The sequence below is a fragment of the Pseudorca crassidens genome, chromosome 3 (genome assembly GCF_039906515.1).
Source record: "Pseudorca crassidens isolate mPseCra1 chromosome 3, mPseCra1.hap1, whole genome shotgun sequence".
Classification (NCBI taxonomy): Eukaryota; Metazoa; Chordata; class Mammalia; order Artiodactyla; family Delphinidae; genus Pseudorca; species Pseudorca crassidens.
Window position 1 is genome coordinate 147267335 of NC_090298.1, and position 27781 is coordinate 147295115.

Sequence of the window (27781 nt, forward strand, 5' to 3'; positions counted from 1 at the left end):
CCATTCTCCCAGAGCCTTTAAGCTGCTTCCCTCACAACACACAAGGGTTCCATGCACCAAGAGGCTAGAGTGTATCAGAGGATTCCAGCTCAGGGTCAGGGCACGGCCCACCCCAAGTACCCCTGACCCTTCTTGAGTGGTTCTGGATTCTAGTTAGGGGTGCAGCAGACTCCTGGGACTGGAATTCCATGGCCAGCTGGACATCAGGATTAGATGTGCCCTGCTGGCTATAAAACCCATGGAGAGGCCTTCTTCCGGACCATATGATTTGGAGGAGATGAGGTCTACAAAAAGGGAGTAGGCAGTACAAATTAATGTAGGTAGGAGAAAGGGGAAGCGGGCGACGACGATTGTCAGCACACTGATGGAGCCGCCAGCAGACTGCTGAGCACTGCCCTGCTCAGCTTCCTAGGGTCAACTATTGTGACCCTACTATGTGCCTAGTGTGTGCTGGAGACAATATTAGACCTTGAAACACGTCACCAGTAAGGTAGACAAGATCCAGCCCGATGTGCCTCTTCTGTGAAATATTCTGGATGTTCCCAGATCATAGGAATGTGAGAACAAAAATAATAGCTCACATTTACGAAATGCTTGCTGAACACTGTTCTAACTACTTTATGCGTATTATTTCATTTTGATCCTCACAAAAATCCTTTGTGGTAGGTCTCATTAGTACCCCATTTTACAGTGAGAAAAACAGAGTCCAGAGTGGTTAAGTAACTTTACCAGAGGTAACGTAACTATAAGATGGTTCGAACCTAGGCAGTCATAAATCCTAACTTCTCTGTGCTCTGGACTCTGTGCTCTGAACTCACTACAGTGGCTGCAGCGCTTGGTCATATTTCCATGGGCATACTTACTGTCTCACCAACAAGACTGTAAGCACCCTGCCTTCTGGGGCCATGGCGTAGATGGGCTCCGGATGCCCGGGACACTCAATATGTATGTGTTGATTGGTTCCATTTAGAGAAGCTTTAGGGATGCGTATAAATCCCCAACGGCCACCACTTGCCCCCTGCCCAAAATGTTGAATTTCCAGATTGAGGTGCAGATGGAGGAGAGGAAAAGAGGTTCCTAGGCATATTTTGTTCATTTACAATATTACAAAGAACTTGATCATTTAAAAATTAACCATGTCGCGTACATCAGATCTTACTGAATGTTGCATCTTACCAGTAAGAAGAATGCTCTAACAGGAGGTATTTCTTGCAGTAGACATGTCACCACGTTTGCATACACAAACAGTACACAGCTGAGGAGACATTCAAATCTGCAAAACTCCATTCCCTCCTCCAACAAGCAGATAGATAAATTATATATGACTAATACATACATACATACATACATACACAGATAACAAGCGATAATTGGGAAATTATGAAAACAGAAAATCATAAAAATGTAAGTAATAGGGAGGGAAGGAAGGAAGGAAGGAAAGAAGGAAGGAAGAAAAGGAGGAAAGAAAAGAAAGGAAGAAAGATGTTGTAACATACAGACTAACCAACATACGGAGTTCACCTTGTCCACGTGAATGAATGGAGCTTAGGATGCATATTTTTAGAGGAGAGAAAATGACATTCTGGGGAACAGTGATCTGGGCTCAACCATGGTGTATGTTCCGTTTTTCCAATTTATGTTGAAATCTTTCATTAACTAGCTGCATGACCTTGTGCAGGCTACCTCTTTGGGCCTCTTTAAGGTATCTGAGCCAATAAATATGCAGTTTGCACATCCTTACAATGCACTTAATAAGACAAGCCTCACTATTTTACAGGATGAAGCAGTAGAGATGAAGAACATGGGCTCTGATTGCCTGACTTCTCTGTTCTTTCGCTAGTAATACAACACTGAGTAAGTTATTCATCTATTCTGTGCTTCAGTTTCCTCAGGTATCAAATGTGGAGTATAACAGTTCCACATCATAAAGTTGTTGCAAAGATTAAATGAGCGAATACATGTAAAGTATTTACAATGGGGGTGGATCTAGGTGCATAATACATGTTAGCTATCGTAACACCACACAAGATGCAACAATCGTGAAAAAAATTTCAGGTGCTCTGTAAATGGAAGGGATCACTGTGGCCAGAAGATGAAGGAAGTCTACAACCTAAGCTATATGCCAGCAAGGAGAAAAACAGTCATCTTTTCTGGTCGACACTAGGCACATGCTTCTCTACTCCAAGGCTACATTTGTTGTCTGCAATGCTCCCATTCACTGAGTTCTTCCCAGGTACCAGCACTGTGCTAAGGAGTAACTCATTCTACCCTCACAAAAACATACCATGAAATGGATATAATCATCCCCATTTTGCAGATCAGAAAACCGAGGTTCCAAGAAGTTGAATGACTTCCCAAGAAAGAGAAGGTGGCAGAACTAAGAAGTCTGAAACCCAGGCTGTGTTTCTGAGTCTAACTTATCTTAAATGTAAAGACTTAAGTACTCAGCAGATCCTTTAGAGATACAAATGTTTCTATTTAGGAGACAATTCCATTTTCTTAGGTCCCTTAGAAAATTATATTCTGATTTTGTAGGTATAAAGAAACAAGGATTATTGCATCATCTCTGGGGGCCAGTCTCCCACAAAAAGACTAAAGTCTGTGGGATTTCGGGTAAGGACAGTCCTTCAAAGCACTTCTACGTATTTCCTCCAGGATGACTGTCGGCAGCTCAGAAGGGGGGTTTGCCCTGGTCAGGGCTCCAGCCTCTCTGGGATTCCATCCTCCTGACCCTGTATCAGTAGTAGATGTCTGTGCATTTATTTGCTTGCCCATCGTCCATTTCTCCTTCTGGTAATAACTCTCAGATTTTCCTATGAAGAATTACTCCCCCAGCCTCCCCCTTTGCTCCCAGACTTTGTGGTTTGGGTAGAACTAACCACAGCCTCCCCGGTTCCAAAGGTGGGTCATATGACCCAAGCCTGATGAAATAGCGTATTTCATTCTCCTGGCCACAGAGGTTATGGATGGGCATGTAGCTCAAGATTAGTCTGGGAAATTTTGCTGTACCTATTGAAGAAGAGGCTTTTTCTTTCTACTGGGGCTGCTAATCCAACAAGACATATTTCTGGAACTTCTATAGCCAGGTTTCCACTGCAAAGAGAGCATCTGTCTAAGAATGAAGCCAACAGAGGAAAGAGCAGAGGTAGAGATACAGGTTCCCTACAACACTGTTTGAGTACCTAGATACATCCATGCCTGCAGCGATAACTCTGGGCTCTTTCAGTTGTCTGAGCCAATACTTTCTATTTAGGCAAATTTGAATTGAATTTCTTAAAAAAAAAAACCCTAATCAATAAGTACCCATTGTTACCACAGGGGAAGTGTAGTGGGGAGGGCTAAATCAGGAGCTTGGGATGAACAAACACACACACTACAATATATAAGATAGATAACCAACAAAGACCTACTGTATAGCTCATGGAACTCTATTCAATATTCTGTGATAACCTATATGAGAAAAGAATCTAAAAAAGAATGAATATATGTATATGTATAACTGAATCACTTTGCTGTACACCTGAAACTAACACAACATTGTAAATCAACTGTACTCCAATAAAATTAATTTTTTTTTTTTTGCCGTACGCGGGCCTCTCACTGTTGTGGCCTCTCCCGTTGCAGAGCACAGGCTGCGGACGCGCAGCCCCAGCGGCCGTGGCTCACGGGCCCAGCCACTCCGCAGCATGTGGAATCCTCCCAGACCGGGGCACAAACTCGTGTCCCCTGCATCGGCAGGCGGACTCTCAACCACTGCACCACCAGGGAGCCCAAATTAAAATATTTTTTAAAACTTTAAAAAATAAGTACCCATTGGATACACAGAGTTCATTACACATGTTTATGAATGTCAGGTTCTGTGCCAGGAGTTAGAAACACAGAGATAAATTGGACATAGTGCCTGCCTTCAGGAAGCCCATTCTCTAGTGGCAGAAATAGTCCTATGAAGAGCTAATTACAGTACAGTGGGGTAAGTGTTATAATATGGGTGTGTATGTAAACAAAGAGGAGGGGACATATTCTCCTACCATAAAGGAGTCCTAGAAGGGTCCACAAAGAAAAAATTACATGGACAAGAATTTGAAGGATGCTTTCATGTTGAGTTTGGTCTAGAGAGGAGGAGAGTCATAGTTTATGCAAAGTCACGAGAAGTATGAAACAGTAGGCAACAGTGAATAGTTGAGTGTACCTGAAATGTAGGGTGAGTCGAACATGACTCACCTGGGTGCTTCATGTAATTTGGCAAAACCCCAAGACATTATTGACCAGCTGGCAAACAGTGAAGGGATTCGCATGCAGTTTGGGAGCTGGCTTCTTCCAAACACAGGTGACTGGACATTGCTGTGAGGTACAACCAACTACATAATTTGTTGAGCTCAGTGCACAGTGAAAATGCAAGTCTCCTAGTCCAAAAATTATTAAGAATTCAAGATGGTGACATCAGGACCCTTCAGAGTGCAAGGTCCTATACACCTATACAGGTTGCATACTCAGGAAGCTGGTCCTGACAGAAGGGCTAGGGAGATACCCACCTCTCATCTGTAACGTGGCCTGGCCTAATTCCCACCAATGCTTTAAGCGCTGTAAAAGCCAGCCTCCCAGCTGAGTGATGTGAACAGGGAGAATCAGGGCAATGTAAGCCCAAGCTAAGAATTCTTACATCTTTGTTGCTGTGCTGATTTATCCACCTCCCACCATCAGCAACAATGTACATACAGATAGCTATCTCCTTCTGCCTTGACAAACCGCTCCTCCCCTTCACCAGCCCCTAAAGCTGGCCCCAAGAGCAAGTGTGTCTGTAAAGTCACTTGGCTAGGCACTTAGGCATCCAAGTAGTGGAAGAGCAGCTTTTCAGAGGACAGAAGAGTAAGGGATGGAGGCCATCTGGGACGAGAGTAAGATCCTAGGCATAGATGAGATAGAAATTCCCAGACTGTACCCAATGACAAACTTATTAATATTTATAGTTTTCCCTCTTTGCCTCCCACTAAAGAGGATCCGCCTTTGCCTCTTCAACTTCTCCTCTTCTTCTACCCTCTCAGGATATTTCTGTCTTTGCCAGTCAATTCTTGGCTCTTGTGATACAAAACAAGGACAATAGGTAGAGAGAGAGAAAACTTCCAACCAGTGTAGAGTGAAGGGGTTTCCATGGGAAGGACCTAAAACAAATATAAGAAGCCAAAGGAAAGTGAGAGAGAAAGGAAAGAAAGGAGCCTAGAAGACCCCAGTTTCAAAGGGGTTTGTGGATAGGAATTGAGGATAAGGTTCTGAGAGAGACTTGGGTAAACCATGGAATAGGAGAGATACTGAGAGACAGAAGAATGGAGAAAGGGAATATTAGATAATATTGCTGAGTGTTATGACTTGAACTTCATTTTGATGAAATGACATGATTTGAGAGAAAGAATTAAAGACTGAAATTGCTCACAGTTACTCTTATCTATTGTTGTACTGGGCCATGTGGGACCTGAGCTATACTTGGGTTACTCTGGTATTCTATGAGATGCTAATAAGTATTATATATACGCACGGAGACATAAATATATTCACACCAAATGTTTCAAAGGGCAAGTAAATCTGTGAAATGCTGTATCCTAAATCTTTCTCTTAAAGAATTCTGTTAGCATACTAAAGGCTCTGAGAAGTCCTGCAGCACAGAAAGCTGTTCAAAGCTGTGTAATCCAGTGCTTCCTAAACTTATTCTACTGCATGTCACAGAATATATTTTATTGTTTTGAATAAATTTAAAATAATACAATTTTAATAAGACTGACCTTAAGCTCTCCTGTCTCAAGAGTTTAGGGAAGGCTTCATAGACAAAGTATATTTTAACTAGTATTTGAAGAATGGAGAAGGCAGGGAGTAGCCAGTTCAGTATATAAAAAGGAATAAATAATAGCAAATAAATAAATAGCTCAAGATCGGTGAGCAATTCCCTGGGGTTTAAATGTAGAAAGAAAGGGTCTGTGGCACTTTGGTTTATTTTCACCACGGAGAAACTATCCCCACCTTCCTTCTCTAACAGTGCACTGTAAAGTGAGTGCTGAGATGACGGGGCTGTTAGGCAGCAGGTGGCAGCTCACCTGTTCTGAACCATACTCATGGCCATCCAGTCTACAGGATACACATTCTTCCCAATGAGGTCCTTGAACATGATGAATGTCTCCATCAAGAAGTCCTGCAATAGTAAAGCAAAACACACCTGTCATTTTGCTTTATAGGAAATGACTGGAAGGGCCCAGATCTTGTTGGCTGTTCAAATTTTTTCTTTATTATTTTTTGGAGGTGCAGAAAGGGAAGGGGTACAGCCTGTTATTAAGTAAATCCAATGAAACCAATAGAGTGGATTTTTTAATGAAATCTTAACGATTTGTTACTGGGAGACTGTTTCACAAATATAAGTGGAACATGAATATGGAATGAGAAAATACTCTCAAAATAAAGAACTATTAATTCTGTCTTTGGGAGTAAAGAAGTAAATGCATTCATTGATGTGGCAGTTTTATAATCATCTTTCCAAATATGTATTTGAGGAGGAAATAATCTACACTATATGAATGCATCTCAGGTCATTGAGCAAACAAACTATTATTAAAATGAACATCTAATTACTGTACTGTAAACACAGCTAATTCATATGTCATAGGCACGTGAACAAGCAGCTTAGAGGAAACATGACAGGGATTCTCTCCCTCTCCTTTGAAGAGGTTCAAAGTGGACCTCAGCATGCCCCATCAGATTTTTCAGTGGATCAAACTTGTTCTCTACCTTTGGAGAACACAAATTCAAGACAAATCTAGATAGCAAAGACCAGAACCACTGGCGCCCTCCTGAGCTAGAGGAAACGAAGGCATCCAGGCTATTTGCTTAAGGTAAAATTAAAATCCATAGGAAACCCGTTCAGAGTTCTTTCCTTAAGCCAGCGGTTTTCAGATTATTTTAATAGCAGAATTCTTTGTTCAGAGAAAATCTTACCTGGAACCTAATATATAAAATAGATAAAAGTAGAAAACAGCTCTGGTTGAAGTGTGCGTGCATGCATGCGTGTGTGTGTGTGTGTGTGTGTGTGTGTGTGTGTGTTTATGGTAGAAGACAGTGAGGCTAGGAGAAATATAATTTGAAAATCACTGCTTTAAGCTAAATTGCAAAATTCTGGAAATGAGATTGGTTCCTTTCTAGCAATCATTGCTTCTAGGGAAAATTACCTCAATGCTTTAAGTCCCAGTTTCTGCATTAGCAGAATGGGGATAACATCTACCTCAAAGGGTTGATTAAGTGCACACTGTCTATGAGATGCTCCACACAGAGTCTGGCCCACTGTAAGTGTTCACTAAGTGCTCGAGGATGACGATGGTGAGTATAATCGCTCATCCTTGACGTCACCTGGGGAGGTGTGGATATCGTCACAGGCACACTCCCTTCCTGTGGGAATGGAGAAGAGAAGACCTCTGCCTCACAGATGGAAAGCCTGGCTTCTGAATGAGAAGATGCAGCACGGTGTAAGGGCTGGAGCAGAGGTTCAAATCCTCTCTCTGCGACATTCTGTTGTGTGGCCTTGAGCAAGCAGATTGTAGACTTGTAAAATGTGACTACTAACACCTATGCCATACTGTTGGAGGACTACATAAGAAGTGTATAATTTAATACATAACAATTCTCTTTCCTACCATCCTTCCCACCTTTCCTTCCACTGAGGATCAAAAATTAGGAATGCAGTCTTTCTATTTCCATGTCACATAACATAGAGAACTTGAGGGGGAGAAATCTTGGGTTGTTTAGATTTCCTTTTGTTTCTTTTTTTTGTGTATCCAGAAAGAGGTTCCATTTCTTGCCAATCCTACTCCAGTTAGGAGACCTTCTCAAAGCTAAATGGATGAAGTGGCAGGACATTGGCTTCCTATTGATTCTTTTTGTGGGCAACTCTCTGAGGTTGGTCCAATTCTGGTGCCCTTGCTTCCTTCAAGGAGAGTTAAAAGTGAGCCCCTGGTAGCAGAACCCCTGCATCTGGCAATAGTAAGGAGACAATGACAAAGTTGACCATACTGAGGGCAAAGGGATGACTACACCCTGGGACAGCCCGGGCTGGGCTTTACGTTGATGATATCATCTGCTGCAGAGGTACAGGCCCACAGGCCACCCGCCGCAGGCAGACAGTCCTAGCAAACGAGCCCTGAGAGGTTAGAAGAAGAAAGGGGCTCAGAGGCCAACTTTCTCTATGCATTCGTTATTATAATGTAATAATAGCTAACTTTTAGTGGACTCTTACAGTGTGAGAGCTACTGTGCTCTCATTTAATCCCTTTACAGCCCTGTGACATAAATGATATGATCCCTACTTTACAGATGGGTAAACGGAGGCTTAAGAAATGTTAAAATTAACCTCCTCAGCTAGCTGGTGACAAACCCTGGATTCAAACCCAAGACTGTGTGACTCCAACACCCATGCTCTTAAGCCTCAAAATGTCCATGATTCATCAGCAAATACTGGTTTTAAGGCATATGTAGACTAGGCACTCAGGGCTCGTGTATGACATGGACAGAAGATGTGTCCCAGAAGTGATATTTACAAGCCTAAATGGGAGTGAGAAACAGGGAATCACACGAACATGCCTGCAAACGTAGACCCACACATTCTCCCGGTGCACAGGAAGACCTTCTGCCCTAAACTCTCAAGAATCTTTTGTGTAACGCGTCTCCCCAACACTGCCCCAGAGCATCCTATAGACTCACCACAAGTTCAGAGCTGGTCTGGAATGTCTCAATATAGAAGGAATAGTGCTGGTCACCCATCTGGTTTAAGATGGCTGTCATACATGCCACAAAGTGACTCTGCAAGAAATAAAGAAAAATGCCGTGAAACAGTGGAGAGAGGACCATGAGATTCACCTTCTTCAATTACTTGACTTCAGACCAGAAAACACCTCTCTATCCCAGGTGAGTATAAAAAGGTCCCCCAGGGAGGGAGAATTTCTCCTTAGCAGATGAGCATGCGAAATTTCCCTGAGAGTAAATGTCTCCTTATGGCTCATTCATCAGCTCATTCATCCAAAAAGCATTTATTGAACACCTATTACATGACTAGGACTATAACAGGAGCTCCAGATACAGACAATAAGGGCCCTATTCTTTACTTCTCCAGCTGCTTGTACATTGGGAAGAGAGCACTGTATTAACGTCAGGAGATCCAGAGTGTATCAAGATTCTGGAGACAGTTTGATTTTCTGGTAAATAATTTTACATGTCTAATCTCCAACTGTTCCATCTGTAAAGTGGGACAATAATCCATCTGTATCTACCCTGAGAGGTGTATCAGAAGGATCAGATGGCTCCTATGGTGCCCTGAATACACTGAGGTTCCCTACAAGGGCATCAATTGTTGGACCATGAATCAGTCAGTGAGAAGCCAGCAGCTACCGGGGACAAGTACTTGCTAAGGGCCATAAAAGAAATGAGAGGAGGTAGTCCTTGCTCTCAGGAGTTCATGATCTAGTTGGGAAAGCAAGATTAACAACCATGAGGAAAAAAAGCACAAGACTCTGATCAGCGAAGCAGATCAAGTGCCAGAGGGATTCAGACAAGAGGGAAATCAATGCAAGGACTTGGAGAGGATCCGCGGGGTCAGAGGAGCAAGAACCACATCCTTTCGTGCACCAGAAGACATCACCACACCCTTTTCTGCTTTTTCTCTCCCAGATTTTATAACTGTACCAGGGTGGCACTTTCTGGCAGGGCTAGTGCCTGAAAGCAGAACTTAGAGAGATCTACTCTGGGAACCTGGTAAACGAAGGACTGACCATACAGCCACCAGCTGGGAGAAGCCACTCAAGAGTGTCTCCCACAAGACTCCACTGGGCTGCCATCTCAACCAAAGGAAGTCCCACTGTCAAGGGCAGGCCTGTGGAAGCTTGGGCAGCTTGGTGTGATGCAGGTGTCTCCAGGAAACCCCACTCCTAAAGGGTGTCAGACGTAACACACCAGAGAGGTGGGCCTGGACGTGTTATATTTGAACCAAGTATTATATTTGTATCACAAACTGCTGTCTTTGTCAAAAAAAAAAAATAAAACTAAAAGACCAAAAAAATATAGTGTGAAAAAAAAAAATCCTCCCAGATTACAGGGTTATAGTTCAGTGACAGTGGTGGAAGGAACAGCCTTGATGTCCCCAGGAAGCTCCTTCTGAATTCCTCCACAGGAAGTCTTTTGGGTAATTGAATGTTCTTCAAGTTCACATCCCCAAAAGTAACTCCCAAAGATACAGATTCTCATTTGCTTCTAGGTTCTTTTCAATTAGGACGTTAGGGATAAAATGCTTTCCCAGTCAGCAGGACCAGCTGTGCAATCTGTGGGGCTCAGAACAAAATGAAAATTGAAGAGTCCTTGTAAAAATTCTTCAGATTTTCAAGACAGCCACAGGGTCCTTCTGAGCACCGGGCCAGGTCACACGCCTGGGAAGCCAGCTCTGCCTGCCAGTGACCACCACAGCATGCATCATAAATGTTCAGAAAACATGCAGAGGTGTCAGGGGGCACAAAACTGGGACTCTCAGGGGTAACGTCAATGACACTATGTTGCTGGGGACCTGGAACCTCTATATGGGGGCCAACCGCCTTGGCCGTCCAGGGAGTCAAACCCTCTCTCCGGCTCACGCCCTCAGGGGGTGATGGTGAGTCTGTGAAATTATCTGTCCCTTTCAAACCAGACAGAATGCCACCATCACTGTAAATTAACCAGGTCCCACTGAAACCAAGAAACAAGCATATTATTTTTTATCCCTCCATCCAGGCTGGACGCAAGAGGGGAGAAATCTTCTGAATTTGTGTGTGTGTGTGTGTGTGTGTGTGGCGTGAAAGAGAGAGAGAGAGAGAGCACATACACACACGCGTGTGTCTCCTCTACTCCCTCCATCTCTTCTGTGAGGGGCTTCCTCCAAGAATTCAGCCGGTGGCCACTAGAGGTCTTTCCTTTTCACATGGTAGCTGCCGTGCAGTTTTTCCGGCTTTTTATTTATTCCTACGTGAGCAGACCCACTACACTTCTTGCATATAAACAGTGAAAATTACAATATAAAGGACTTATTATTTCTCCTTTTGGAGTAATTCTGCTGCTGGCCAAAGCCTGGCTCATTTTGCACAGAAAGGAAGGATATTCTCTGCAGGTAATTCCACTGCTTCAAAAGGTAAGAGATCTGGGGAGGTTTTATTTTTTGTGATGGATCGTCCTCTCAGAGGAAATGCTGTCGTCTCTTGGACAGCAGTTTACTTTTAAAGCTTTGGCTTAAATGAGTCCTGGGATTGTGAGCGTGTGTGTGTGTGTTGTAAAATCCACCATTGTCAGAACTGCAGGCTGCCCCAAACGCACAGATACAGATACGGAATGCTTGGTATTTCCAAAGGCTTGATTTGAATTTGAAGGGGGGAAAAGCAAACAAAGCTCAAGTTGCCTGGAAATTACCTTGAAAAGGCTGCATTGTCTTAAGCCTCGTTTAAAGAAACTTCCGTGCTTCATATTAAATGAAAATAAAAGGGGAAGGGGATTCCAAGTGCCCATCTAGAGAGAGTGGCCATTTTACTAAAGAAACCATTATCCTTTTATAAGGACTTGCTCAGGGTGTATAGTTCATCGATCAATCAAAATTACTTTTACCAGCTTGTTCATTTCTTCGTTCTAACTGCCCCATAGAAAATCCCAGCTGAGTGCCTTCCAGTACGATCTGTAGTGTGATGTTTGTGTAGTTTGAAGTTTGGACAAGTTACCTGCATTTGGCTGTTAATGAGAAATGACAGTGCTTTACTTCCCACTTGGAAGCTTCCCTTTTTGTCTGCTATGGTGTCTAGCCCACTTCAGTATCAAATCTGTCAGCAATCGCACCAATGTGACTGACTGATTTCTGAAATGGCATGATATGCCAGCAGCAGGTTCGAATTCAGTAAAGGCTCCTCTCTGTCATTTAAATTAAAAACCAAAAACTCCTCTCTGTCATGCAGTGATAGAATGGTGGAATCACATTGTGTTTCTCTGACGCTTATCCCTTTTTCAGTAGCGTCTTCAGCACGGCAATCCACCTCTTTGCTTCCTGCCCCTCTCCCCTTTTACAAGTTTGAGACCTTCTACATCCACCATGTCTTAAGTGTTTAGAAAGAGCTGTAGGGATTGGGAGTGGGGGTGATGAACAGACTGCATTTGCCCTAGCAACTCAGACACTCCTGTTGTTGACATGGCTCAAACTTTACGGTGTCGGACCCCAAACTCCCAGCCCTGTCAGCAACGTGGAAAAGCCTGAATACTGCATGGGGGACAGAGGGTTAGAGGGATCTCTTGCAATTCAGGCTAGTGAGAATGCCCTGCCTTCCATCCTTGGTGGAAATTTTGTGGTCAGCATATATTTACTACCAAGGCGTGAGGCAGCCACTCATCCACACCCAAGCAGCATTCCAGGTGCCCAGAAAGGAAATTGCTTCTTAAAACAGAATACCGGGTGGGGGGGGGACCTGCATATTAAATTCCGGGGAGAAACTGTATCTGAGATGCTGTCACAAACCAGGCAGAGTCACGTCGGCTCCATTCGGGGTGGTTTAAAATGTAGCTAATGAATCACAGCATGAAGAGACATGGTTTGAAACTGGGTCAAACGTGTAAAAATAAATGCAGTCGTCGCAGGCACTCGGCTGATGAGGGGCTGCTTAACGCCTGCAGTGGCGGGGCTTACTTGCCATACAGAACCCTCTTCAGTGATCCATGACAATCAGTTGATCCGGACAATTCAGCCCGTCAGTAGGTAGGGAGCCCTTGCACACCTGGGAGAGAGCTGAAGCTCCAAAGGAAAACAATCAGGGTCTCTTCACTGTGTGATGGCAAGAGAGGAAAGAGAGAAACCCACTATTGTGTCATTAATATTAATTAGCTGGGATACTGGCTGACTGCGGTCAGGGGAGTAGCCGTCTCCAAATCAATCTACTCCTTTGCATAAAAAATCATCATCATCTTATTGATGAGGCCAATAGCTTTGGTGCACAACACTCAAACATATCTATTTAGCCACCTCTAAAGCAAACACACCTACACACACGGTCAGGACCCTGCAGTGCTGAGTGAACCGGGAAGAGGTGATCAGTTTGCCCTGCCTTGAAGAGCTAACCAAACGAGGGGAGAGGGGCATGGTTGCTGCAATGCGTCCCCCACTCCGCTCACCTGAGATCAGTGGGAGTGATGAGATCGCAGAGGGAGGGAAAGAGCCGACTTTGGGAGCTTGCTACCTAAATGCCAGCATTACTATGCGATGCCAGCTGGTGACACGTTGCCATAGTAACTTCAAATAATGTGCTCGACCAAAATAAAATAAAATACAGAGAGCGCCAAGGAGAGGAGATGAGCGAGGAAACTTTGCATGCCGAGGGAGATGAGAAGTTTTATCTATGGGGCCACCCAATTCCTTTGAAGACTAAGAGTAGCCTAATGCCACTCTCAGGTTGCTTTTCCATTCACCCCCATGTCTGCCATGCGGTTATATAACAGATTTTCTTCTTGGATGGAATTGGTGCTGTCTTTGTGACAGATCCAGGACCGGAGGTAGGAGGCTATGGTGTGAGGAATTCAGGGACCCTAAAACCCGTTCATCTTAGAGCTTTGTCAGGAAGCTCAGTTGTAGTTTGCAGCAATCTTTGGGGAAAGTAGTGTGTGTGGTATCTCAAGTTCTGGGCACTGCGCTAGGTGCCCGGGTGCAGCAGTGAGCCGGATGGATAAGGTTGTGCTCCAAAGAAGCAACGTCAGGTGGAGACCTAGGAGCTGGACAGCCTGAGTTCAAATCTCAGCTCTACCTCTTCCTAGGCATGTGACCTTGGGCAGTGTCTTGTGCCTCAGAGTAAAAGGGAATAGAAACAGTTCTTACTGCATACAGTTTTGGTGAGAATTAAATCAATTTGTATAGAGCACTTAGAACATAGAAAACCCTCAATATGATCAGCTGTTAGTGTTATTGTTGCTGTCGCTGACTCTGGTCCAGAGAAACTATGCAGATTGGCTAACTGAAATTCCTGAACTGGACAGAGGATATGATGACCCCACCTACCCCTGACCGTCTGTGGATGCATCAGGCACTCCCAATCACAGCTTCGGACAAAGAGCCAAGTGTCCTTTGACTCTGAACATGCCTTTGGTTAACAGCACGCCCCAAATAAAGCTGTTTAGTAAACCGCGTGTGTGCCTCTTCAAGCAGGGCATGTTTGGAGGTTTCTTTTATTTGGGGACAGTTGCTGGCAGGTAGGATGAATGACAACGGTGCCCAGATTGTTCAAAAGCCTGAAATGTAACTGTCTTCATCGAAAGCCTCGTCTTCCGGCTGTTTGGCTTTAGGAAGTGCCTGTCTTTGTGTGCAGTGACATCCTTTGGTTACCCAGGGATCCTGCTGTATGACAGAGTAAACCAAGTCACCTTCCTTCAGGGAGAAGCTTCTTGATGGGCACAGATCCAGGGGTTTTGTGTAGCCTGATCCAGGTCAAGGCATAACATCACAGGAAGACGGGAATGTGCCTCTTGGATGCTATGTGCTCTGGATGCACCTAGACATGTTCCATCTGTACAACACAGCAACTCTTCAGAGGTAGCTGTGTGTACCACTACCTGGCACTGTGGGCATTAATGATCAGCTCTCCAGCATCACTAGGGCCAGAACCGCAGGCAAGGCGTCTCCTCAGAGAGCTATTCTCACTGTCAAAGAGCAGGGGGCGGGGGGGTTGGTAACAAGACTGCTTTGAACCCAGGCTGGAAGGCGAGACTAAAGCGGCCACACACTCTTCCTTTGAAGCGAACACTTTCTGATCTTGGCTGGAGCCTGTGCATGTGGCTTTGTAGTGTGGGGTCACTTTAAATCTTCCAAAGGACACAATGAGGTGTTTAATCGCAAAGGGATGTGGAAGGCAAGCAAATTCTGTTCAATCATTCCTTGTGCTTAGGACTCCACCTTTATCATCTCACTGAGTCCTCTCAACAACCTCATTAGGTCAACTTTATGCCCATTTCACAGATGAGGAAAGTGAGATGCATAGAGGTCAAGCAGCTTGCCTAGACAGGCATTTAGTATATGGTGGGGCAGGAATTAGAATCTGGGTCTTTCTGACTCGAAAACCTGTGTTCTTTTCATAAATCCATGATGTCTCTCATGTCAGCACTGTCAGCTCCACCTGGGCTAAGATTTTTGTCCTTTATTCACTGCTGCATCACCAGAATCTGGAATTGAACTTGCATACAGTATGAGCTCAATAAATATTTTTTAGATGACAGATTGAACTTCTATAGTATTCCCCATCTTTAAAAGAATGTTACAGGGACCACTCCCCCAAACACTGAAGAGTTAGGGTCATGTATAGAACACCTTTGCCTTAGGAGAGGACAGAAATGAAAGAATTTTTGTTCTACTTCTGAGCTTACTCCATCTTAAGTTATATTTGATCAAGCCAGAGTGAGATCACTCTTTCACACGTGCCTTAATGTAACAAATATTTCTCGAGCACCTACTATGTTCCAGGCATGGTTCTAGGTGCTCTGGACAGTCATGAATGAGATTAACAAGGGATTTGTTCTTAAGGAACTCACACCCTCATTAAGGTCAGGGATGGGGAAACACCATAAGCAAGTGAATACATAAATAAGATCATTTTAGGCAGTGATACCTGCTACTAGTGGAATATTACAGAGCAATGAGGTGGAGACGGGAGGAGACCGGTTTTCAATAGGGGAGACAGAGGTGGCCTCTTAGAGGGCTGATATTTGGGTGGAGATCTAATGGTGAGAGTTGGTCCTGCAAAAATCTGGCAGAACAGCATGCCAGGGCAATTGAGTAGCAGATACAAAGGCCCTGGGGTCAGATGCGCTTGGCGTGCTGGAGGATCGAAAAGAGGGTACTAAATGAGGAAAAGCACATATAAGATGAGGTTGGAGAGACAGGTTGGGACCAGATCCTGAAGGCCCTGGAAGGTCGGGGCAAGGGTTTAGGTTTACTTCCAAGTGCAAAGGGAGGCCATTCATTTGGGTTTTAAGAAGCTCCTTCTGGCTGCTGTGTGTTTCAAGAACCCCTCTTTAAAGAGGTGGTTTCCATGTCTTACCACCCTTCTCCAAGACGTTACACTGGAGCTGTTCCCAGGGTGGTGGGTGCGTGAAAAGTGCAACTATGTGCTCAGTGTTGACCCTTCCTGTTCGTGGTAGTGTCACCACTCCTCAGCAAGCTTTTCTCACTAACTGACCGTTCTATAGCAGACTCTGTCCCTCCTCCAGCAGGTGTGGACATAGACTCTAGTTTTACGTGGATCCCCCTTGTCTGCAAGTTCTGTGGTTTGTCTCCCTGTTGTTCAGAGCCGAATGAAGGGGAGGGAGCCTGCTACAGCGGCTCTCAGCCTCTGATTAAAGCCATTCGAGCCTGTGGGACTTGAGAAGGCTGCTTGCCAAGAGACGGGCTATCATTTAGGACACCCCAGTTTTTAACTGAACAGAAGATGATTTTTCTAAATGTTTCCAATTACATCTGTGGAGGTGTGGGTGGGGAAGTGCACAAATGAACACACACACCGGTGGTGGTCTTCCAAGCTTGGAACCGAATGCCTCAGGAAGGGCTGTGCAGAAACGTTTGTTTTGAGTCCTGGAGAATACAGTATTGTCCTCGGCTCACGTATTCCTGAGAAAAATCAAAGCCAGGAGCATCGCTAGGATGTGGGCTCTGCATGAGTATCCTACATGGCCCCTCACCTTCTCCTGCAAACGTTTTTATCAAGGTCGTTTAAGACACCAAGGTCAACTTTCAACACAAAAAAGGGTCATGAAAGGATATTGTGACTCAGGAAGGAGGTACCGTGGGCTGCAGGATGCGATAATAACTGCCCTTTAAAGGGCTAAGAGTGTGTCGTGCAATGTACTAAACCCTCTGCTTCTCCATCAATAAGGACGTTTCATAAGTTGTGGCCAGGCAAGGAAACGGCTGGAAGAGAGAGAAGTTAACATCAGTCGGACATTTATGTGTCGGACACCGTGCAAAAAAGTATGCCAATGGTCACAACAGCTACCAGTTACTGAGCGCTTACTATGGGCCAAGCGCTGTGTATGCTTCATCTCAATTAATCCTCCCAGCAGTCAGTCGATGTCGGTAAAACCACGCGCACTTTACAGATGAGGAAGTCAAGGAGCAGGGAGGTGACACGACTTGCCTAGCTCAGCTTGATTCCAGAATATTGTTTTGTAATCATGACATCATCTTATTGATATGAAAATTAAGCAATACCTCAAAGTATAATGAAGAAAGGAAAAGTGCAAAATATTTCACTTCACCATGCCGCCTGCCTAACCTTGAATATTAAGAATATTCAATATTCATTTCAATCTAATAAGCCTCTAGAATGTTAAGGACATTCTAGACATCTATTGTGCCTAAATAGAGATGGAAGGATGGGTGGAGAGATGGAGAGATGGTTGGATGGAGCTAGGTGGGCAGATTACATAGGTAGATAGGTCAGGGTTGATACCTAGCTACGTAAATAAGACCAGCCCCTCTTTTTTTTTTTTTTTTTTTTTCTGTACGCGGGCCTCTCACTGTTGTGGCCTCTCCCGTTGCGGAGCACAGGCTCAGCGGCCATGGCTCACAGGCCCAGCTGCTCCACGGCACGTGGGATCTTCCCGGACCAGGGCACGAACCCGTGTCCCCTGCATCGGCAGGCGGACTCTCAACCACTGCGCCACCAGGGAAGCCCGACCAGCCCTCTTAATGACTGTGCTCTGTGGCTTATGAGTCTCCATGATTTTAGGCTCATCTGAGGATAACCCCTCCATTTTCTGCATTGCTTGGGGTTTTGAAGGCCGAGAAAGGTTAAGTGACAGACACCAACACCACATATTAGGAAATATATCTGGTTTCGCATAGAAGCAGCTTTCCTGGAAGGCACTGAGCAGAGCATACTAAGTACTGGGATCAAATCCCAGCTCTCTGCAATATGCTCTGGATCTTTGGACAAGTTACCTTACCTCTCTGAGCCTCAGTTCTCTGGTCTCTGAAATGGGGATAACAGTGGTGACTATAGGACTGTTGTAAGGACAAAGTAGAAGCCAGGTGCAGAGGGTCCCTGTAGAGCCTGGCAACACCACGGGCACTCAAAAAGCCTTCTTGCAATGCTTAGCCTCAGCTGTCTTTCCAGTTTACCAGGAACAGTTATTTGATCAGCTGGGGAAGTGTGGAGTTAGCTTTTGGTTGACTCGTGAAGGGTGATTTAAACCCCTCTGTGGACCTGGAGAGCTGCACTGCGGATAATGATTTGTACAAGCTCTCCCTGCCCTTTGTTTCCCTTTACAGAGACTTCATGTTTCAAGGGGTGTGGGCGGGGGGTGGGCAGGCAGATAAATATGTTCACAGACAGCCAGGCAGCCAGGTACGGGAGAGTTTTCAGGAGGGATGATTATTTTGTGGATAAAAGGATGTCTTTAGTTTCCTTCAGGAGGACTGAAGACAAGTGAAGAAGAGTGAAGAAGGTCTCCCACATCGTGTTCTAAACTTCAAGCCTAACTCTTCAACCAGCCCTCTCCTAGCACCTCCTCCCACCACCCCGAAATAGGTCTAGTTGTCCCTGATGCAAATGATCTGCTAGTCCCAGCACACTCAGGTATGGGGTCTGATAACAGCTTATCGGGTGTGTGTGGAGGTGGCCTCTTTGCAAGCTCTCTGCATTGCTCAACTCAGTAGGGCTTAACCAAAGCAATGACACACTGATGGTGTAACTCTCAGTCCACACTAGGGAAGGGTTTTCTCCCTTCCCAGACAATTCCTCACTCCCAATTAATCAATCAATTAGCAAATATTTACTCAGACTCATAAGGAAGATTCTTCCCTTCTCTTCCTTTCCTTTTCTCCTCTCTCTCTCTCTCTTTCTGTCTCTCTGTCTCTGTCTCTCTCTGTCTCTCTGTCTCTCTGTTTTTCTCTCTCTCAATACAGTAGTTCTAACCTGGAGATAATTTTCTCCCCCAGAGGGCATTTAACAATGTCTGGAAACTGGAAACATTTCTGTCTGTCACATACAGGGAGAGGGGGAGGTTGACATCTATTGGGTAAAGGCTAGAAATGCTGCTAAACATCCTGTAATTCACAGTTCAGCCTAACAGCAAAGAATGATCAGGCCAAAATGTCACTAGTGCTGAAGTGAGAAACTCGCATCTTAGAGAGATGTATACATTATGATGCTGAATGACAGGTGCAGAATGAATGTTATAGTTTCCTCTAGGCTTTTAAGAAGTGGGAATGACCTCTGTAGTTAGGAATGTTCAGGGGAAATTTCATGGAGCATGTGGGATTTGAGGAATGAGAAGAGTGAAAGAGATTAAGCTAAGAGTGGGAAAGGACATCTATAATAGGAAAAACATTTCATTTTATAATTTGATTGATTGGTAGTAACTGTCTAAAGAGCTGTGTGGGGAATGATTCTAATGCCAAGTCCTACCTCAGCAGGAAAGAGTGTGGCAATCAATTAGTGATGTCTGCTATAGGCAAGGGAGAGAGGGATAATACATGTGCTGAGAAATTGCTGTCCCACTTTTATATGGAACACAGTGAGGAAAGAAGCAGAGGTGGAAATGAGCAAAGTGTTTTGGTACAACAGAGGTTCACAGAGGGAGATCACAAGAGATATTTGGAGGCGCAGACGGAAGGACCTTGAATGCCAGGCTGAGGGCTTTGAATCTCAATCTGTTGATAATGGGATGTCATGCAGGCATCTGCCTACTGGGTTGCCTTCAGGCCAGCTCTGTTGACAAGGTCTTGGGAACTAAAGAAAGCTACCCAGAGTCCTTGCTCTTCATTTCTATAAAGGGAGTACTATTTCATCTGTTAACAGTAAAAACTGGCAGAATTATCATGCTCTGGCTTTTATGAAGCTGATCCCAATGATGAAAAAGATCCTATGAAGCTGAACTCAGAGATAAGTGTTTGAAAAGCTGACTCCGAGGGTTCACGTTAACGAGCTCCTGTAAAGCCCTTTTGGATAAAGAAGTCCTTCTGATGTCATTCACACAAAAAAACAAAACAAAACAAAAAACCCTCAAGGAGGAGGGGAGAGAAGGGAGTAGAAGTCCATTATTCCATTCCTGGGGCTCACGTTCCAGCTGACCCCTGACGAGGACACTGCCTACTGATCTGGTGCTTCCTGTCAGCCCCCAGCTCCCTGCCTGGCTGGGTCCTTCTTAGGCAGTTTCCTCTCTGTCCTGGGAATGATACCTCATTGATTTATTGGTTTGCAATTTTCCAAATGACATCACGCTCTTTTTTTTTTTTTTTTTTCATTCTTTCCCTCCTCTTAAATTCCCATTTGTCCCACTTCCACTTCCCTGTCCTTTGGAATGGTAACAACTTCCAATTACCATCCTCCGCAGCCTGCATTAGCTGCCTGCAGACTCCCTCTCCCTGCCATCATTAATAAAGGTGACACTGCGGCTTGGCACGAATGCAGGTCCTCCCCCACCTGCCCCACTGTCCCCTCTCTGGGAGCAGAAGGCTCCCTGACCAGGGAGCCCCTGCCTTTGACACTTCCTCCTGCACGCAGTTCCCATCCCTATGTTCTGATCCACACTCAGCTAAAGAAAAATCAAGTGACACAATGAAAAATGCCATCCAGAGAGCTGTCCCGGTGGCACCCAGGTATCAGATCAACCTACTACAGCTCCACATCTACTAATTCCATCTAGAAAGGAAAAAAGATGTCACAGTTGTCTGGACTGATTTGTCCTTAAAAACCCCTGCTGACTCCTTCACCCTGGCAGGCCTGGAGAAATCCTAGTAAAAGTCTAATTGAAGTTAAAGCTTAGAATTAGACAGCTGATGGGGGGTGTGATCCTTGGGAGTCCTTGCAAGACAGCTTCCTTGCAGCACAAGTGGGGAAGCCATGGACCAGAGAGGTTAGGTGGTTTCCCCAGGGCCACACAGCCTCTGGAAGTGGCAGAGCTGGTTCTGACCAGAGTGCTGAATCAACTGTACCATAATCTACCACCTGCAAACACTGGCCCCTGAGCCTCCAAGTTCCCCAAAAGCAAAATGACTGTTCTTTCCCACTGTTATCTCAGCCAGGGGGTTGTCCTGATCCCAGAAAAACAGACCTCAACTAAGGCTGATGTTTGAGATGTGCATTCTCCTTTAACTTCCTCACCACATAGGTTTCCAGATTTGGGAAAGAACAAGCCACTGAGCACTAATTTCTTCTTTCAAGAAAACTGAATGGGTGTCTCTATTACCACTATTCATCCCTGCTTTGATCTATTACATTCTGTGCCCAGCATCCAAATATGGTTAAGAACATCAAATTAAAAACCAAAAGATTGATCACTGAAGTCACTCTGTATAATGAGAATTGTCTGAATGTGCGTTTACGGGGCCTCAGGGCAGGAGCAGGGTGGGATATGGGGGCTTTGCTTATGTCACTTTGCCCAAAGATCCTCAAACCCGCAGCCCACGGGCCTCATGTAGTTCACAGAAATGCTTTGTTTCATCGGAACGTGTTTTAAGAACAACTGACGTTTTGTCAACATTTTAAAACTAGAAGCCATTGAATCAATTTTGGATTTTCAGCTTCTCTGGGGTACTCGGCAGATTCAGAGACAACCATTTTGCATTCTGCACTCCCCTATGGCAGCACTGGGAGCTGCCTCCTGAAGAGGTAGGGGCTTGGGTGGGGGTAGGCACGCACTTTCCAGGTAGCCAGAGCCTGGCCTCATCCAAGAGTGACCAACTTGTCCTGGTCTGCCTGGGACTTTACCAGTTTTAGCATGGAAAATCCTGTGTCCCAGGAAACCCCTCAATCCCTGGCAAACACCCTACGTAGTTCTTCTTTTATGTACCTGGTTGGTTCCTGTGGGCACCTGCAGGTAAGGCCTCTTCCTCACTGCTTCCTTCATGCCCACATGCCTCCCGAGAATGACATTCAAGGCTTCTCACCATGTCAATCCTGTTTCTCTCCCAGCCCCCTCTTCCCACCTACATGCTATCTACTCTAGACTTCTCTTCACTCCCCTGGCATTTGCACAAGCCAAAGATGCCTTCTTTTACACACCATGAAGTCTAATTCATTTTTAAAGACCCATGCAGGTGCCATCCCCTCTTCCAGGAAGGCTTCTCTGATTTTACCTGATGCTCTTCTGTCCAGACAGAGCTAGGCACTCCCTCCCTCCCTCTGCTCCAATGACACTCAGATCTTTCTCCTTTCATTGTCCTCATCACCATTAATACAGCATCAAGTGAGTAGACCCTGGGGGTGGCCTTCCTAAGGACTCAGAGAGAATCAGAATTGTGATAAAATCAAAAACCGTAAAAATTGTGAAACTTAATTTGAAGTCCCAGTCTCTCTGTGGTTGTGAGTTTTGCACAAGTCACCAAAATGAAAACTGAAAACCATCCCATACTCCATGGCGATATTTAGCATTCCAAAGTCTAAGAACATCTGGGTCTCCTGAACATTGACATCCGACTCTCCTCCTGCCTGTAACATGGAATTGTAATCGCATGCCCTGGCATCTGTGTTCTCCACTAGCCCTGGAGACACTCAAAGGCAGGGACTTTCTTCCATATCCTGTATCCTCTATACCTGGCACATGGAAATTGCTCAGTTAAAGGCTTCCCAAGTGGGTGAGTGAGTGAGTGAGTGGACTCCCATCAAGGAGACCAGGAGGACTGACCCACTTGCCGTAATTTTAAAGAAAAAAGGTCTCCTTAGCTGTCCCAGTGCCCACAGGGCCCCTGTCGTGTTAGCTGATCACCCTGAGCCGTATTACAAGCTAGATCAACCAGTCTACGATTGAGGTCAAGCCGTCATTCTTTTGGTCATTTCTCATCAGATCATAAGATTCCAAAGTGTTGACAGCTTTAGGGTCTTTTCTGATAAATAAAGAGAATGCCAGCCCTCTAGCTTTGTACTGAGCATTTCCCCTGGGACTCTCTGTAGGCAGCTTGTAATAAACATGCCGACACCATCTTTCCCCACTCAGACCCCTCTTTCTCCTCCCCGAGCGCTCCTTCTCCGAGCCACCCGCTACCTCAACACAACACTCCAGCCCCCCGCCCCACCCCCACCCCCCCGGCCGCCTCCATGGATCACCGAGCCCTGGAGATTAGACATTTGTCTTGAACGTGTTCATTCCTCTGCCCCCGGTCTCACTGCCCGTATTGAAGATACCATCTTCACTACCTGGATTACTGCTGCAGCCTCCTAAGGGGTCCCCTGCCTCCAGCTCTGCCCCCTTTAATCTCCATGTTGCAGTCAGAGTGTGAGCTTACTGAAATGGAAATGAGACCAACTCTCACTCCTGCTTAAAATCTTCAGCAGATCCTACTGACTCTTGGAATAAAAAAATCAACCTCTTAGTACAGGGTATGATTCCCTGCATGCCCCTTTTCAACTTCCTTTCTTCCCCTCTTCCTACTCGCTCCTTTAAACTCTACCGTCAGGCCACACAGAATTGGTCCTGATTCCAGCCTCAGTATGCGCGTGTGTGTGCCCACACACACATACACACATACCTTTAAACAATTTGCCTCATCATCTCTACTGAACTTCAGGTCTCATATTTGAAATCACTTCCCCCAGAAAGGCTTTTGGGATTCTCTCCACCCCCAGCTAGGTTGGAGGTCCCTCTCTGAGCTCTCATGCCCCTGGAATCATCACTCTGATGGCATTAATCAGTTTTTGGGAGCTCTCTCCTCATCTGTCTACCTCTGCTGTAAGACTGTGAAGTCAGAGACCGGGTTAGGGTCCCACTTTCTTCTTATCTCTTCATCTGCAATATAGTGCATGGTACATACAGGTAACCAAGAGATATTTGCTCAATGAATGGATATGTGGTCTCAGATGGAAGAGTAAATGGGACACAGATTGGGAAGGTACCTAAATGGTGTGTGCTAATTTAGGTCTGCTCTGAGGGGACACACAGATTGGTAAAAGGCTCTCTTCTAATCAAATGGGAATTGGACTGAAGTCTTGTCTGTCATGGAACATAGTTTCCTCACCGTGTGATGGCTTGAGCCTGAGTGGGAAGATTTTGGAGTCCTGGCTCTTCTTTCTGGCCTCATGTCCACAGACATAGTAGGAAACAACACTGGGCCCAGTGTCAGGAGATCTTGGTCTCAGGTCTAGTCCTGCCATTTGCTTCCTGTGTGCCCCAGGGCAGGTTTCTTTCCCTCTCTCAGGTCTTCATCTATAAAACCAGACTAAGGAACCAGTTCCTACTCTGCGTGCGGTGGTGACGTAGAGTGAGCCACAGCTGACTTTACATCCTGGCTCCCCCGTTCCTAGCTGTGTAGGCCTCTAAGTAATGCTGACTTCTCGGAGTGTTATGCAGATTAAGTGTAATTACATTCCTTAAGTGGGTGCTGCAGTAGTGCTCACAGCATAAGTGCTCAATAAATGATTACAATTAAGAGTACACGCATCCTCATGTGACTAATTTATCAATGGTTATAAGGTAAACCTACACAGAAACAGCTAAGATTTGGGCTCTTCAATTCTAAGTCATGTAACACTCCCTCCCCCAGCCCCCCATAAAGTGCCGATTGTACATATTTACAGCCCCTATATCTTTCAGACGAAGCATTCAACAAAACTGACATTATGTCACAATTAAGACAATAAATGCTTATTACATCGAATAAAGCCACAGTTACACCCATACCATAATAGGATTATATACTTCATTTTGGAATTTGAAAGCCCTTAAAACTTCAAAACATGATTTGTCACATGTTATCATTTAAAGATTGGTAGGATATTGTAAAGGAAAACTTCCCTGCCCTTGTGATGTCAGATGATGCTCCCCTGAGGGCTCCCAGGTCTTACTCGAGTCCCCAAGGTTCTGGCTGTTAGAGGGGCATGAAGATGGCCTTCCAATGAATACCCTGTGTTCCTGGAATCCTCCTCTGGCACAGGAAACATGTAGGTTGTTGCCTTTGCAGCTGGTTAGAACAAGGGGGCACATGGAAAGTGAGAGCCAAAAGGCCTGAAACCTAGTTCTAATTTTGCCATCAATGAGTCTGGCGATCTTGGATGAATCTCTTAACCGCTATGGGCCTCAATTTCTCATCTGTAAAATAATGAGGCCTATGGCTCTAAATTCTGAAAGTCTATGATTGGTACCTGAAATTAGAGAGATGCAAAATTAAGCCCCTTCCTTTCTTATTCCTCTGATGACGTTTTGGCCTGGAGGTTGTGGTTCCCAAACTTCACTGCGCACTAGAATTACCTGCTATCTACTTCCCCACACCTTGGGATTTTTAACGTTCCTTGGGCAATTCCAAATCTGCAGTGAACTTTGGGAACAACTGCTCTTAGGGAGCCAGTGTAGCTCAAAAGACAAAAACGAGGCAGGCCACCCTGACGGCAGACTGGCCAGCTGTCTTAAACAACTACTCAACTCCTATGAACCTACTTTTCCTCATTTCTGAACCCATAAGGGTTTTACAAGCAATAAGAGATAATGCATGGGCACCTAGTGCCTTGCTGCTCAAAGTGTGGTCCATAGACCAGCAGCATCATGGTCACCTGGGAACTTGTGAAGAAATGAAGAATCTCAGATCCCAGTCCAGACTTGATGAATCAGAATCTGATTCTAAGAAGATTCCCAGGTGGGTAGTAGGCCCAACTGAAGTTTGAGAAGCACTGCTCTAGCACACAGTGCTGCTGGATAAAAATGTATCTTTTGTACATTTGTATTTACCTTCCATCAATCCTCCCCTTTCATTCATTAACCATTCCTCAACACTTGTACACCATGTGCAGGGCCAGACGCTGGGCCCTTAGCCCACTGACTGGCACATAGTAGGGCTTCAACAGATGTTTGGTGATTGAATGAATGGATACAAAAAGGAATCAGACCTGGCTATTGGTCTCAGGGAGCTTACAGTCCAGGAGGAAAATTAAGACATGAATCCCAATATCCAGGACAGAGTAACAGTGATGAATGATGCACACGTTACTTGCACACTTCCTACGTGGCAGATACATGCTAAGCAATTTACAGGTACTATCTCATTGAATGCTCACAACAATTTTGGGGGTAGATGCTATTACTATCTGCCTTATACAAATGAGGAAACTGGCACAGAGAGGAAAAGTGGCTTGTCCAAAACTACACTCAGCTAGTATGTGGCACTGACAAGATGTGAAAGCAGGGCAGCCCCAGCCTGACCACTCTGCACCACTGTCACTGCAAGATGAAGCACTAGGGGCAATTTCTGCCTTAACAGCTTTGACTAGGCCCTTTCAAGGGCAGCTCCATCCCCAGGTGCTGTGGGGAGAGGCAGCAGGAGGCCCTGCGGGTAGGGATGCTGCAGGGTTGTTATTCCCAGCAGAAGAGCTGGCCAGAGGGCCGAGAGCTCCTGCAGGCTGCTTATCTGACACAGTTCACCACATCTAGCTGCCCCTCTGCCGGGCCTCTCTCTTGCCACTTGGACATTTTACTTGCAAATACGTTCTGCAGGCGACGCCAGGCTTCTCAACAACAAGTCCAGACAGCAGAAAGAAAAATCATTGTCTGGGCTTGTGGGTAGGAGGAAGCAATTTTCTGAAAATCGCCTGATGAGGAATAGAGGCGGGGAGTCCCAAACCAGGGGTCCTGAGCTCCAGGCTACGGTGGAGCCATGAACAAGGACAGGCCTGTGGTCACCAGGGATACAAGATATAATGTAATTCCCCTTGGTCTTCCTCACCAAACAGAAGAGTTCCCAAAAATCTGCATCTAAATCATGTTTTGGTCACTATAATTTTATCATTCAGCATGAGATGGTGGATGGCATGGTAATTAACTGAAATACTTACTTGTGCTTCAACCGTCCTGTAATTTTCATTCCCTTCTCCCTCCCATATCCCTGCCATTTCTGTAGGGGGAGCCAGGCATTTTGTTCCCTCCACTTGCAGTGGTGTCCTCACAATGTGGACCAGCCTCATGGGCATCACCTGGGACCTTGTTGGAAATGCACATTCTCAGGCCCCACTCCAGACCTGATGAATCAGAACCTTGGGAGTGGGCCCAGGGATCTGTGCCTAACGAGCCTCCCAGGGGGCTCTGATGGGAGAATGGCTGCCTTCGACAGCTTTGGGCAAAGCAGCTCCAGTGAGCAACTGACGTCAGGAGAAAGGAAGAGGGACACACGGTGCTGAGAGGGATGAGAAGGCAGAAACAGAGGGAAAAAAGGGTGAAGAAAGATTCCTAGGACTAGGAGGGGAGAGGTGAATTGGGGTCCTGAATAACAAAGATCCGTAACTCCTGCCCTTGGCTGTGCCCCTAGGGTGGCTGGACCCCTGGCCCCAGCAGTACTGAACCAGAAAAGCTTCCCTCGCTTAGGGATGTGCTTGACCAATGGCTACATCAGCAGTGAGCAGGGTGCACCTAGGACCAGTGGGGTCTCCATGGGTGCTCAGCGAGGCATAAGACCCCAGGGACTTTGCACTGACTCTCTGGGTGGGGAGGGACGAAACTGAGTCTGAGTCCTTGTGAATGCCAGGTAAGTCAGGTCAGGGCTACTCCGGGTTAAATTTAAGTTGATTTAGAGAAAACCAGGGGTTGGTCGTCTTCTATCTCACAACAGTTCATGGGTGTAAATTTAAAGAGGTACTTCTTGGAAGAACGTTCTCAGTCCCTCCCAAACTCTCTTTAAGCAAAGGCAACAGTGTCTCATGAACAGAGAACAGAGGGGTGGGATGTTTTATTTCCCAATACAGATGTTGCAGGGGCACCCAGTGGAAATCCAGGGGCAGAGGCTGGGACAGCTCAAAGCCCTGCTTCTG

General features: G+C 45.5%; 2 protein-coding genes across 2 annotated transcripts in view; one reads left to right on the forward strand and one right to left on the reverse strand.

Annotated features, from left to right (window-relative positions):
* Nucleotides 1-27781, reverse strand: part of DOCK2 (dedicator of cytokinesis 2) — a 405630-nt gene that overhangs the window by 87752 nt on the left and 290097 nt on the right. The window contains exons 28-29 of the mRNA XM_067732884.1: nt 8730-8828; nt 6084-6178 (exon numbers count right to left, since the gene is read on the reverse strand). Of these exons, the coding sequence (XP_067588985.1) occupies nt 6084-6178; nt 8730-8828 (194 nt within the window). The remainder of the gene's footprint in view (nt 1-6083; nt 6179-8729; nt 8829-27781) is intronic.
* The window catches only part of INSYN2B (inhibitory synaptic factor family member 2B), a 113275-nt gene continuing 96470 nt past the window's right edge, over nt 10977-27781 (forward strand). Inside the window, exon 1 of the mRNA XM_067732886.1 lies at nt 10977-11175. The gene's annotated coding sequence lies outside the window, so the exon portion shown is untranslated. The remainder of the gene's footprint in view (nt 11176-27781) is intronic.